Source organism: Epinephelus lanceolatus, chromosome 24 (assembly GCF_041903045.1).
Source record: "Epinephelus lanceolatus isolate andai-2023 chromosome 24, ASM4190304v1, whole genome shotgun sequence".
NCBI classification, from domain to species: domain Eukaryota; kingdom Metazoa; phylum Chordata; class Actinopteri; order Perciformes; family Serranidae; genus Epinephelus; species Epinephelus lanceolatus.
Genome location: NC_135757.1, coordinates 1,262,060 through 1,275,361, shown reverse-complemented (window position 1 = coordinate 1,275,361; position 13,302 = coordinate 1,262,060). Strand labels below are relative to the sequence as shown.

At 39.5% G+C, this 13,302-nt stretch overlaps 1 protein-coding gene across 21 annotated transcripts in view; it reads right to left on the bottom strand.

Moving 5' to 3' along the window:
- The window catches only part of abi3bpb (ABI family, member 3 (NESH) binding protein b), a 34,635-nt gene that overhangs the window by 16,755 nt on the left and 4,578 nt on the right, over nt 1–13,302 (bottom strand). For 9 of the 21 annotated variants that reach the window (XM_078165748.1, XM_078165750.1, XM_033615858.2 and 6 more), the window contains exons 2-10: nt 11,345–11,524; nt 8,770–8,838; nt 8,563–8,695; nt 6,249–6,430; nt 6,066–6,118; nt 5,290–5,329; nt 3,637–3,711; nt 2,969–3,043; nt 159–353 (exon numbers count right to left, since the gene is read on the bottom strand). In XM_078165748.1, coding sequence (XP_078021874.1) covers nt 159–353; nt 2,969–3,043; nt 3,637–3,711; nt 5,290–5,329; nt 6,066–6,118; nt 6,249–6,430; nt 8,563–8,695; nt 8,770–8,838; nt 11,345–11,524 — 1,002 coding nt within the window. The remainder of the gene's footprint in view (nt 1–158; nt 354–2,968; nt 3,044–3,636; nt 3,712–5,289; nt 5,330–6,065; nt 6,119–6,248; nt 6,431–8,562; nt 8,696–8,769; nt 8,839–11,344; nt 11,525–13,302) is intronic. The other 12 variants (XM_078165753.1, XM_078165757.1, XM_078165759.1 and 9 more) reach the window with 4 other exon arrangements.

Here is a 13,302-nt window from a genome sequence, read left to right as displayed (position 1 = left end):
TTTAAATATCACATTTTTGTTTTTCATCTGCAGCTGCTTTACAGCACAGTTAAAACCACAAACTGATTTTCATCAAGATTCAACCCCAGTTTTCCAAACATGGCAAATATTTCACAGAAATCAGAATAAAAAAAGGGAAGTTGGGAGGTGGAAATTACCAGCAGGGTTATCAGGTGTCTCGGGTGCATGAGAGGGCGCCTTAGTAGTCTGCCCCTGAAGTAAGCCGCCATTGGAGGGTAATTTTAGGAGGGGTGTGGTGTTGGCGGGGGGGGCTTTGGTGGGCAGGAGTTGGGGGAAGGCAGGAAGTCGATCCACTGGTCGGTCGGTGTCATTTTTAACAGCGTTTCCTTCGTCTGGGGCAAGAGAGTAGAGCAGTACCGTGATCATGGGATCGTCTTCTGATGTTTGTTTTGGGTTCACGGTGGATTTGTTGTGTTTCAATTATCAGACACACATTTTGATTCATGTCATCATCTCCTGCACTCGAGGAGAAATGACAGTCACCAGATACATGTCTCTGACAAACTTTCAAGTAGGACAGGGTATTGACCCTGATACTTTTTTGATTAAAACCTAAACTCAAATTCTGCCAACATTAGAGAGTATAGTTTTTAGGAAAAGTACTTGTTTATATCCCACAAGGTAAGGCTTTTAAAAAACATCATCTCAGTAGAAGTTCTAGTTTGAAACCCAGCCCTACTTTCAAACAAGGTTTCCAATCAGTAGACAAACATCCAAAAGATTCAGTGTCAGTCCCATGATCATGTACCTCATAGAAATACAGAAAAGTCCAGAAGACATTGCACATGTGATGAGACAGACAGGAAGAGGACAGTGTAAGGAGATTGCAGAACGACTTGGGTTGTCTTTCCAGGGTGGGAAAATCCAACCACGTCTGCGTCTGAACTGACTGACATGCAGACTGAACATGGAAATGACTTTATAAGGCAACCACAGGAAGGACTGGAAACAGATGGACAGACGCAAAGACAGATATGTGAATGATCTATAAATCTATGATAATGGCTTTACCTTAAGTTCTTAAGTTCTAAATTACCTGAGTTCTTCTTTACTAGGCCTTGGTACATCTGTGCACTGTAAGTATTAGCCTCTTAAACTCAGTTGGACAAGTCACCAGCTCCTGTTTGTTGTGCTGAGCGTTGCTCAAGTCCATTTAACCTAATTTTAAATTCTACTGGAGAACCCAGACTTTCCAAAGATACTTCATGGCACCTGGGAAACTTGGGAATTGGGAAAACTGTTGGTGGAATGTTTATGATATCTACAATTTATTGTGGAAACAAAAGTTTAGATGGTTAAAACTTGCAGAATGTTTAATCATTTAAAAAAAAAAAATCCAAAAAATAAAATAAAATAAAAACTGATCAGTGTCAAGTAATAACAACAACGTTTCTAGTTTTAACAAAATGGGTTTTTTTTTTTGCGTTTTTACAAGATTTTTTCATCTTTAAAAAAGAAAAGTTTCATGTTAGAACAATATTGTTTTTCTATTTGATAACAAAAAACCTTTAGTGTTATAACAATTATTTCATTTATGAAGTTACAATGTGAAATGTTTCTTATAACAACATTTGTCTTATATTTTTAAAAAATGTTTTCATGGTATAACAAAATATTTTTATGTTAGAAGTTATACTGTGAAACTATCTTGTAAAAAGCAAAGAAAAAAAAAAAGATGCCAATATATGTATATATTAAATAAAGCTTTTCTGCCAAAAAAAATTATAACAAGAAACATTTCTTGTGGGAAAAAAAAGAAACTTTTCATGCTATAACAATTTACTTATTTATCTTGTTACAAGATGAAAAGTTTCTTGTTATAAGAAGAAAATGTTCTCATTGTAAAAACATATTTTTACAAAATGATGTCATAAAAAGAAACTTTTCTTGTGTTAACAACAAGATTATCTCATACCATGAAAATATGAAAAACATCTTGTAGTAACAGGATTTTTTTTTAATGTTATTACCTGATCTTGAACCAACGTAAGAACAGCAGCTACTTATATCAGGAAAAATATATATTTTTACATTAATGTTTAATCCCAAGGTATTCTGTTAACCTCTTAAACTCTACTGGACCAATCACATGCTCCTGTTGTTCGGCTGAATGCTGCCAAAATTCAGGGAACCTAATTAAATTGATTAATTTTGAAAATCATTTCAGAGTAAAAACTATTAAACATTTTATATTTCTACGTGTTTAAAGGGTCTACAGAACCAAAGCCAGAACAACAGCTACTTGTATACTGATAAAAAATATTTTACATAAATATTTAATCCAAAAATATTCAGTTAATCTCCTGTTGTATAGATGTATGCTGCCAAAATGCAGTGAACCTTATTCACTTGATTCATTTTGAGAATCTTTGGTTTCAGAAGTTAAACTATTTTTTTTCCCCACAATCATCCAGGAACTCACCAACTGGCCTTACAGGTGATGATGACACCTTTTTCTGAAGGACTTCTGATTTAATTTTTCTGATTGAGAGCATAGCCAGGTTTTGGAAATGTTTTGAAGCTAAGTGCTGTTAGCCGTTTAACAAAAACCCTGAAGTTTGAGGACATATTTAAAGCGGCAGTAACACAAGAAGGCTGAAAGAAGAAAAGCAGAAGAAGAAAACTGATGGCTTCAGATGCACAAACGAAGTATCGTCGAAGCATCGCTAGCAGCGCAGTACTTCAAAACAACTAGCTATGGCAACGCACAGGGTGGGCGGGGGCAAAGTGAACTTACTCGTACCACTTGACCTCCGGCGACATCACCTCCACGCCTCGTATCGTCTTTCTAAACCGGCCTTAGGCATGCTAGCATGCAGCCAATCACAACAGCTGCACGTCCCACAGGCCCCACCCCCTCCCAGGCGCATCAGGGAGCTCAGCGGAAACAGGTGAAGACAGGATAAAGCTGATTTATGGTTAACAAAATAAAAGTCTTTCTTGTTACCGAGTGACACATGAGGCCATTTAGGCTCGGTGGAGCCGGGCGGAGGTAAAGTTTCCTGTCGACTCTCAGGTGGTGCTGCAGAAGTAATGTGTTTACAGGAAGTGAATGTCAAAGTTAAAGTGGTGAAAGGATAGAAATGTAAAATAATGGGTTTGAAAGAAGCAGCTTCAGACGCGGGGTTTGACTGATCGCAGTGTTGAACAAACTTTATTGCAACGTCTGTTCCTGACAAACACTGAAGAGGTGATCTGTTGGTTCTAGAACTTTATGTCGAAGTTGATTTTGATTATCGCAGTGAAAAATAATGAAACATTAAGACGATAATAAAGTCCCAACGTCCTCAAACGAGATATAATCCACCACCGCTACTTTTGTTATTCTAACTCCAGAAAGTGGCTTAAAAAAAGTAACCTAAATGTGTCGGTCATCGTATGTTATGATCAATGTGAGATTTGTTTTCTGAGTTTCCGAGCATTTGATCAACAGGAAGCGGACAAAAACCCAAAGCTAAAATCAATAAATTAAATTTAGACAAACCTATTTTTCATGGATCGATCGCTCACTTTCAGTTTGTCACGAACAAAACGTTTCATATCGATCAGTCGAAACCTGGCGGGAAGCTGCTGAGGTCAAAGCGTCTCTGTGGGAAAATAAAAAGTGATAATCACCAAAAGAAGTGCGGGGAGCTCCGGGGAAAGCTGAGGTTTTGAGCAGAGGAGAGAGGCGGGTCCTGTTGTGAAGAGCTGTGACACAAAATCATCACAGGAAGTGAAAACACCTGTTAGTCTTCAAACGATTAAAGTGCAAGGTCGTGTTTTTTATAGACGAAAAAAGTTTTCTCTCATACTCAAAGTGTCGTAATAATTTAGATTTCATTGAAAATGTTCTTTTTTTGTTTCTTAATTTGTGTTCTTGTCGTAAATAAAAACTTGTTTACCTTTAATTAATCCTTAATGTATTGATTTGTGCCTGAAAAGACCTTTAACTTTAATCTAAATTAAGATGTTTGTGATTTCTTTATTTGTTCTTTATTCACAAAACCCCTTAAAATCTTGAAAAAGTTTTTTAATAACAAATTTAGTCGTTTTTCTTTTAAAATTTCATTTGAATATTTTACATTCTTGTTATATCAACTGTTTCATTATCACAAGTATTATTTATTTATTTTTGTCATTTAACCTGTATGTTTGTTTTGTGTCTGAGGAAACCAGATGTTGCATCTCAAATTCTCAAATGTAACATTTTCAATCCAGTAAAAGTCAGTTTAAAGTGAATGTTATTTCAGGATGAAATTATCTTTTCAGCTGAACATTAATGAGCTTTTAAGCGATTTGTAATAAGTTATATATATTACTGATGTTTTCTGTGAGTTGAAAAACTTAAATCTTATCATAAATCTAATTAGTCATTTTAATTACTATACTTTTTAGACATTTTACTGATATTTTTCAGATTTTCATGAATATTTTTCAGATATCCAACATATTTTTTAGTCATTTTACTAACCCACGTCACTAAATTTTTAAAAAAATATATTTTTCATATTATTTCGAACGTTTAAAATTTCTTTTTTACTTTTTACTAAAATTTTTCAGACTTTTTTTCACTATTTTTTGGGTTAAAATTTAGAAATATTTTTCAGATATTTAACCCTTTTTTATAGACATTTTACTAATACTTTTTCAGATATCTTACTAATATTTATCAAACTTTGTACACATTTTTCAGACATTTTACTAATATTTTCTTCTTCTTTTTTTTTTTTTTTTTACATATTTTTGAGACTTTACAAGTATTTTTTGAACATTTTACTTTTTAAAGTTTTAATTTGTTTCTTAGAAGCTCCTCCTGTGTCACAATCACTGATACTTTTGGAGTGCAATTGCTACTGAACACATACAAAAAACGTGAAGATTTGCAGCTTTTCTTTCTTTTCTTTTTTAAATCAAACTGTAATTTAAATGTCTTTGGGGTTATTTTGGAAACTTGATAACAAAGAAGACTCACTGTGTCCTCTGTGTCTGTCACATCTTAAATTATGAAACAAATCATTAAATTAATTGATACTGATCCTAAAACCAAACACTCATTTTTCTTCTCTGCGTTTATGTGAAACATTTTTGGACTTGATGTTTGATGCAGATATTTTATAACCAGCCTGAACATGAAAGATGTTTTTATGATGATGAGGTTCAATTAAAAAGATTCCTCCAATAACGTGAAGCAGAAATAACGAGTGAGCGACAGCAGCAGCAGAGACACTGCCTCAACTCGTTCAGTTCTTAACACCAGTACCACATTTAAAGGATCTCAGGTCTTACCGGGGCGAGGAGGGAAGAGGGTGTGAGGACCGAGAGGTTTCTGAAAACACACAAAACATTCACTCAGATTAAAACTTCAACAAAACTATAAGTCCCAGAGTGCACTGCTGCAAAACATCTAATCTGATCAAACGGCTTCACATTTTGCCGTCAGGAGGCCAATCATAGAATAAATTTTGGATCAGTTTATGAGTATTGGTGCAGCTCTGTGAAGGCCACTGAGGCTCATGGGTAATGTAGTATTAACCCTTAGAACTCTGCCATAAATACGGTCCACCTGGGCATACGCTGGTGTTTTTGGTTATTGTAACGTCATAAATTCGGGTCAAAGTCTGTGGTTGTTGAACCCATCCACCACCCCTCCTGTCCACCCTACTCAGCCTGTTGTTGCCTTGACTTTCCGCCTTTTCCCCCTGATACTGCAAAGTGCCTTTAAACTATCACACCGGGTGGCCGCATCCCATGCTGATGTTAAATATCTGCCCAAGCGCCGGATTTTGACGATGCAGACAACGTGATGGTGTGAAAGACAGAAGTCTTATCTCTCTGTTGCAGAAAGAATGAATGCTCCACCTCTAATAGTTTTTTATTTTAGACCAATTTTAAACAGGACCCGCTGCCTGCAGGAGCTCCATTTTCAGGTGTTACACATTAAAGATGAGACAACAAATCAATATTCAGGTAGAAATTATTCGTATTTGATTGGAGTTCTTGGCAGAGAGGCTGCTGGTAGTTACATTCACTTTCTATGAGTAATTAAACAGAAGGTTACGTACCAGCGGCTTAGCAAGAGGGTTACGCAGCTTGTATGGCTTCTGTGTGTTTTTATCTGAAATATAAGGATGAAGATCAGAGACACAGCAGAAAGGTCAGGATGTTAACGACACCTTTATGTAACCACGACTGTAATCTATAAAAACTGTCCGTCAAAATCAAGACAACAAAGATGGCGTCCTTACTGCCCATGTTGGTGTTGTGGATAATGGGTTTGCTCCACATCCCGCTGCGGTCGTCCTTGTTGGACCGGACGCCAAACTCGTAAGGCGTGTTGGGTTTCAGGTTGTCGACCACCGTGTCGCTGGTTGGGCAGGTCTGATAGATCCACTTCCTGTTCCTCTCCCTGTAGCGAATGGTGTAGAACCTGAAAAGAAAGCCACAGTTAGTCTGCTTTTACCTGCTTCAGTTCAGCTTTACTTTAGCTGTGGGGTTCCTCAGGGTTCGATTGTTGACATGTAATATATGTGTCTATAAACCATCAGACAGGTTCTCCAAAACAACATAAAGAGCCAGAGCTTTTAAAAGAACCCAGATGCTGTTTTCTGGTCTAAAAACTCGAAGGTTTGGCAATTTTCAGGCAGCAACATTACCTAAAGTTGCATTCATTGATTGTTTTTGGTCGACTGGAGGCAACAGAACAACCTCACAATCTAAAAAAAGCAGTTGATGCTAACATGTTACTGACTTCCACATCCATCATGCGTCTGTTATGACTCGTGGGGTTCCTCAGGGTTCACTTCTGGTTCCTTTATATTTTTAGTTTACATGCTATTATGTAATTTATGTGTCTATAAATTGTCCCAAGTCTTTTACAAGAACCCAAAATGATACCTCGAAGGTTAATTTAAGCTGCGTCAAGTGATGGTTTTCAGTAATGACCAAAAGTCAGTCTCATGTCGGTGTTGGCAGAAAATGCGCCAGGGTACACTGTCTGTTTTTGGTAGATGATGAAAAGTTTCACTGGATGAGTGAAGACTTGCAGGTGGTTTTACGAGATAGGATCACAAAAGTCATTGGAGTTAATCATCTGGGGAACATGAACGTCTGAACCAAAGTTCCTGACAGTAGTTGTTGAGATATATCAGACTGGACCAACGTACAGTGCCATAAAAAGAGTCACACTGTTAAAAAATGTCCTCGTGTGGCGATGGAGTCAAAGACAGACCGGAGTGAGACACCTCATCATGATGAAGCTGCTTAATGGCCCAAAACTGAAGACAGCTCCTGGAACTCCAAAGAAAAATGAGTTCATCAAAGTTTCCTCGACCAGAAAACCGCCTCCACATGGTTCGTTGACTTCAAGCGCTCGCTCAACAGCTTCCCCCAGTCGCTGTTGTTACTTCTGGCCGGCGGCTCTCCACTTTCACTCCATCATGTAGTGTTTTTCAGACCCAAAGAATCTGAGGCGGCAGCCAAGACATTAGCTTTTAATAAGACGTGTAATAAGAGTGGCGGGGGACGCCTGGGTCAAGCTTTCCGACAGCTTCTCCAACTTGTTCGACAAAAGAGAAAAAAACAGGATTATTGGAGGCAGGAGAGCTGATGGAAAAGAGTCGGCCGGTGTAACATCAGTCAACACAGCAGCAGAGTTTGAGGACTTTAAATCGAACTGGTCATCACAGAGTCAAACTTTAGAGTCAGGACTTCCTCCAAGCTCGTAAAACACATGAAAGGATGTTTCATGTTCACGTCGTCTCAAACAGATTTGATGTGGAACATCTGTGAGATTCCTTCAGATGAAGGTGGCTCTGTTGTTTCATGTTTCACCACACGGCAGGTCAAACTGTCTCCGTCATCACTAACAGATCCGTTTTCTTTTATTTTTGGACGAAGTCTGAAGACGGCAGTGTCTCAAACTGACAAAGTGTCGTCACAGAGATCTTTTGTCTCTGAATTATCACGTATCGGGGATAATTACTGTGGTGGGTTCTTCATCACTATGAGGCTATTTTTTATTTATATTTGCAACAATCTAATCTCGTAACTTTCAGATATTTTTTCATAAATGCGACAATATGAATCACAGTTATTGGGAACTCTGAACTGTGACAATGGAATCTCGTGACTATACTGTTTTTTGTAATTACAATGTTTAGATTTTGTAATTAAAACATATTCTCGTCATCGTGACATTGAGTTTTATGTATTTCATGTCATTTGCGTGGCGTCCATCGCACAGTCCTGTGGGACTTTGCATCTAATCACGTCTTAATATCGACGTATATGTAACTCATGTGTGAATTGTTCTATTCACGCCCAGTGTGAATGCAACTCACGAGTTATTTTCCACTAAAATTAACTACTATTAGAAAATTAAGATTTTGTTTTTGTGATCATAACAAACAAATCACAAGCTCAATTTTCTGAATTTGCAACAATCAGATCTTTAACCGTACGATTGTTTCCTGTTATCACAAGTTCTTTACTAGTTAATTATGCAGATATAAATATGTAATTAACTTCTAATCACGATATTATGACGTGATATCCTCTCACCCGTCCTCCAGACACTCGTTCATGATGTTCCCCTCGTACGGCGTCTTCAGGTAGTTCCCCCAGGACAGCAGCACCGCCGTCGGGCTGACAGAGCCGATCACCAGGTGGAGCGGCTTCTCCAGGTTCACCTTCCCTGTGCACACAGGTGAGGACAGCGTGAGACATCAGGCTACGTATGAAACCACAAACAGGAAGTGGTCAGCGTACCTGTACAGTGTTTCTTCACGTCGTTGGCGGGGATCGGCTGGACGGCCACCAGGTACTTCGGCTCAGCGTCTGGAACAGAACGTAATTTGTTTTGAGTTCATCTTCAGGGTGAATTCATGAGGTTGATCAGAAGAACAGAGGAGACGCACAGCAGAGAAAATTATATCTGATCTTTAATCTCACTTTGACGGTTTAAAGTCGACACCACGAGTCACAGGTTAAATCCCCGAGTTTGTGTCTTTGAGCTCTGAACAAAAACTGTTTGTTATGTTTCATTACCAGGTGGGACTCGACTGAAAACTTCGGATCAGATTGTTCACCTTTATGCTTCCTGTTTCCTGTCGTCACTCACTGAATGTTTGTTGTTGTTTACAGTGTTTATTTGTTTGTTGTCCCGTCACGGGCCGGTCTTCAGTCTAAACTTCAGGGCTGAAACTGAACCTAAGCTCTTTACCCTGAAAACAAACTCATTCATTCACCACCTGCTCTTCAAAGCTTCGTACGCTGACAGGTGGAAACATGCCCCGCCCCCCTCTGCTTCCCCCTGCTGACCTCATCCATCACCTGTGAACACCTGAGGTCACCTGAGGTCAGGAACAGAAGCTGTTTGTCTCAGATAATCCTGAATCCTCAGCTGGGAGGGTTCAACGCCATCAACGGGCGGTTTGTTCCAACGTGTCCTTCAGCTTCAGTTTGGGTTCGTCTCTTTAAACCTCATCTACTGTGAGGGTTTCAATTTCCTCCTGTCCAGAGTTTTGTCCTGTTCTCATTTTTTTATCAATTATTCTGATCTTTTTTTTATGTCTTTTTATTTATTTTTTGTTATTTTTGTTTGTTCATTTCAACTTTTCTTTTCTTTGAAAGCAGAAGAACAGATAATTTTGTGAGAACGCCGTCTTGTAACAGAGGAACATGAGAAGCAGAGGAAATTGAATTATTGAGTCTCATGTGGCTAAAAACCAAAAACCCAGTCGGATTTAAAGAGTCAACACTGCGGTCGTCCTCCTCTCCCAGCTGCTGATGGATGGAGGGCTTTTAACCAGGAAGGTAAACACCACACGAATGCCGCAGGACCGCCCACACGCTTTCTCTGACAGGTGACCTCGGGGCAGAAAGAGCAGCCACAGATGAGAGATGGAAATGAAACGTCTCTCAGTGGAGCTCAAACTTCCTCCCAAACTAAACTGTGTGTATCATTTACCTTCTGACTTTCACTGACTCACAGAAAGTAAATGGAAGTGCAGCGTGTCTGATTTCCAGTGCAGCACTTGAACACACCGCACGGTGCCAAAACAACAACACGATGGAAACTCAACATTTGACTTATTGAAATAAAATATCAGTCGATGTTTGGGGTGTTGGTGATACGTCCACCAAACCTCAGCCAAAATATGGTCATTTTTAAACACAATGCTCACATTTTTTAGGGATTTATAGAAAAACAAAATAGAAAGAAACATTTTCACGATAAAAACTGTGAATGTTTAAATGTGGGCACTGGGACAGAGCCTCTTTAACGTCATCAGAGAGAATTCAAAGTCATCCAGACGACTGCCACCAAACCGCAGCCAAAATATGGAGGTTTTAAATTTGGAGAAAAGCTGATGGTGTGAGGAAAAACATCCAAAATACAAAAAATAAAGGTCATTTGGGTAAAGGTGACCTGTCCACCAAACCTCAGCCACATTTTGGACGATATTAAGCATCATGAAAAGCTGATGTCCCCCCACTCTCATCACAAAAGGAAAAGATTTACCTCCAAAATCTGCAAAGTGCAAACAAATCAGCCTCCAGTGTTGAAGGACGACTTTCAGCAGGTTTGCTGTTAACCCCCTCTGCTGATACGCTCCCTTAAACACATCACATGTCGAAGCTTTTCACGTTTTTTCTCCTCTGATGGGATAAAGATTGCTGGCCGGCCTTCAGAAACAGGATCAGAACCACCTGCTGCTTCTCAAAGCTTCTCACGTTCTGGTTTTCCCAAAAGTATTTCTGCAGAAACTCAGCGCTTCCCACGAGTCTGATGGCTCAGCGTTCACATACACAGAAACTCAACCTGCAGTCCCACAGCGACACAGAGGGCTTCAGAAATGAAAATCTTTCAATAGGTCCTGCACAAACTGACGCTCGTGTTTATAAATCAGTCTATTATCTACTTAAAGAAATTGAGTGTAAAATACAGAAAACATCTGGTCCCAACATCTGCTGTTGGCAGTCCGACCCAAAAACTAAACCCTGACTGCAAAATGCTTCAGATGTGTTCGGTGGAGAGATGTAACTCAAGATGTGTCCACCAGACTCCAGCCACATTTTGGTAGATTTTAATTTCTTTAATCACGCAAAGTTTGTGTCTTCACCTTCTAGCCGGGCTTCTCACAGTTGTATAGATTACAGGTATGGAAGCTCAGAGGGGACTTTTCCCTAAAATTTATTGGACAAATTACCAGATTTAATAAAATATAATGAAACACTGAAACAAATATACAAACACATACATTTTGATAATATTAAAATTGAAAGATATGTCCTCTCCAGGCTTCCATAGAGACCTGTCCCCGTCCTCATCCCGTCTTACCCATCTCAGTCTCGTACGGTTGTCCGTTCTCAGGCAGCTGGATGAACTGTTTGGAGAACATGCTGCTGCCGTAACCCAGGATATAACCCTCCAGCTTCACGTCCGGACTCGGACGCACAAACTTCATCACGATGGTGTCGCCAGTGGCGTTGATCCGAACCTTCATGTTCTGACGCCGCACTGAGGAGGAGGAGAAGATAAATAAGAACAATATGGATGAAGATGAAATCAAATTATAAGAAGTCGTGTGAAACATTGGACCAGCGTTAAAACACAGGAACAATATAAAAGTGCAGTAGCTGAAATATTGAAGGTTGTGTTTGTTTCTTTGAGAAGAGAAAAGCTGCTGATCAGTAAATGTGTCCAGCGTCTGTATGTGTTCTCCGTCAGTCTCAAGGAACACTCCGTTCTGATGAACCACTCTTTGATTTCATTTCATGCTGACATGAATGTCTCATTCAGAAACCAAACCCTCCATATTACTTTTTATGATTTCCCTTGGGGCCAATGGACCAGCAGGTAATGAACATCGTCCTGACCTCTGAGTTCAAACCAAACGTCACGGTCGACTGTTAAACGAGTACAAAATGTTTCAGGAACTATAAACCTTTTTGTTTTTTCAGGACTCAGGAACAGAAAACCACCAGTTTAACTTTATTACTGAGAGACTTTAAAAAACTCAAAAGTTGCAACCTTTTGTTCATCACTCAAAAAATCTGAAGTCACAAACATGAAACAAATATTTTTCTCTGATGTCTATCCAGAGGTTCACTGAAATAAGGAGCTGCTAACAGCTAATTCAGTTCATGGAAACTACCAAAGGCTTCCTGTTTACATCCACCAAAGCATCGTGGGAACTGTATTTATAAAACTTAAGAGCATGACTACACCCAAACAGACTTTAGACGAAACACAAAAATCAAATAACAAAAGACCTTTACTGAGATGTTCTGCTGCAGGTACAACTGATGTACGGAGCCCCAGAAGTCCCAAAAATCTTCATAACAGAGAGGTGTCTTTGATTTTTGCTTTTCTTTTCTCGCTTATTGATTCAGGCAAACTGCATTTTTCACATGTTTTACTCAGACATTCTGCTGAAGTGACGTGAGATCATACAGGAGCCCAGAACTCCTGAAAAAGTCTTACATAGATGAACTCAGAACTTTAGGTACTGGATAATATCTGGTGCACAACATGTCAATGTTATAGAGTGGTTTTCCTCGCACATCTGCATCTGGAGGCTCCCAAGATGAGATCTATTTAAAAACGCTGTCTGCATGTTAAACTAGGTGGCATGTCCCTTTAAGGGATGAATGAGTGAACTGTGTTGTTTTAGCTGATTAACGTCTCGTAGCGCCCCGAGCCGCCGCGCAGTCAAACAATCAGGTGTGATTACACAGCGGGGCCTCCTGCAGTCCACAGAGCTGTGTCATTACCCCATCCGTCTTCTTCACGTCCTCCTGTGGGATGTTTGTTCTGCGGATCAGTGTGAGAAAAGACACGCTGGACATGTGTAATCCTGCAGCTCATTCCTGGCAGCGGCCTGTCGGAGGATTTCCAGCAGCAGCTGATTGACTGGATCAAAGTCGCACTCAACAACCCGCAGAAGGAAAAACTACTAAATCAAGTCTGAGTGTTGTTTCAGGCCGACAGCTGCAGGAGCTCCTCCGAGTGAGGACGACGTGCACCATGGTCCCGCTACTGCACATAACACACCAGAGTTCACACAAGATGACAAGAGCGAGTACCTGAGTCACAGAAATACTACAAGTACTGCACTGTACTACAAAAAACTACAACCATCAAAGTGCCAAAAGTGTACAATACTTTGAAACAAAGCATCAAAAAGACAAAAGACGAAAGAAGTCACTGCTGTAATAGGACAAACAACCATGGTGTACAATAAAGTACCAAAAGAACCACAGCAAGTATCCAAGAGTACAACATGAGTACTACAA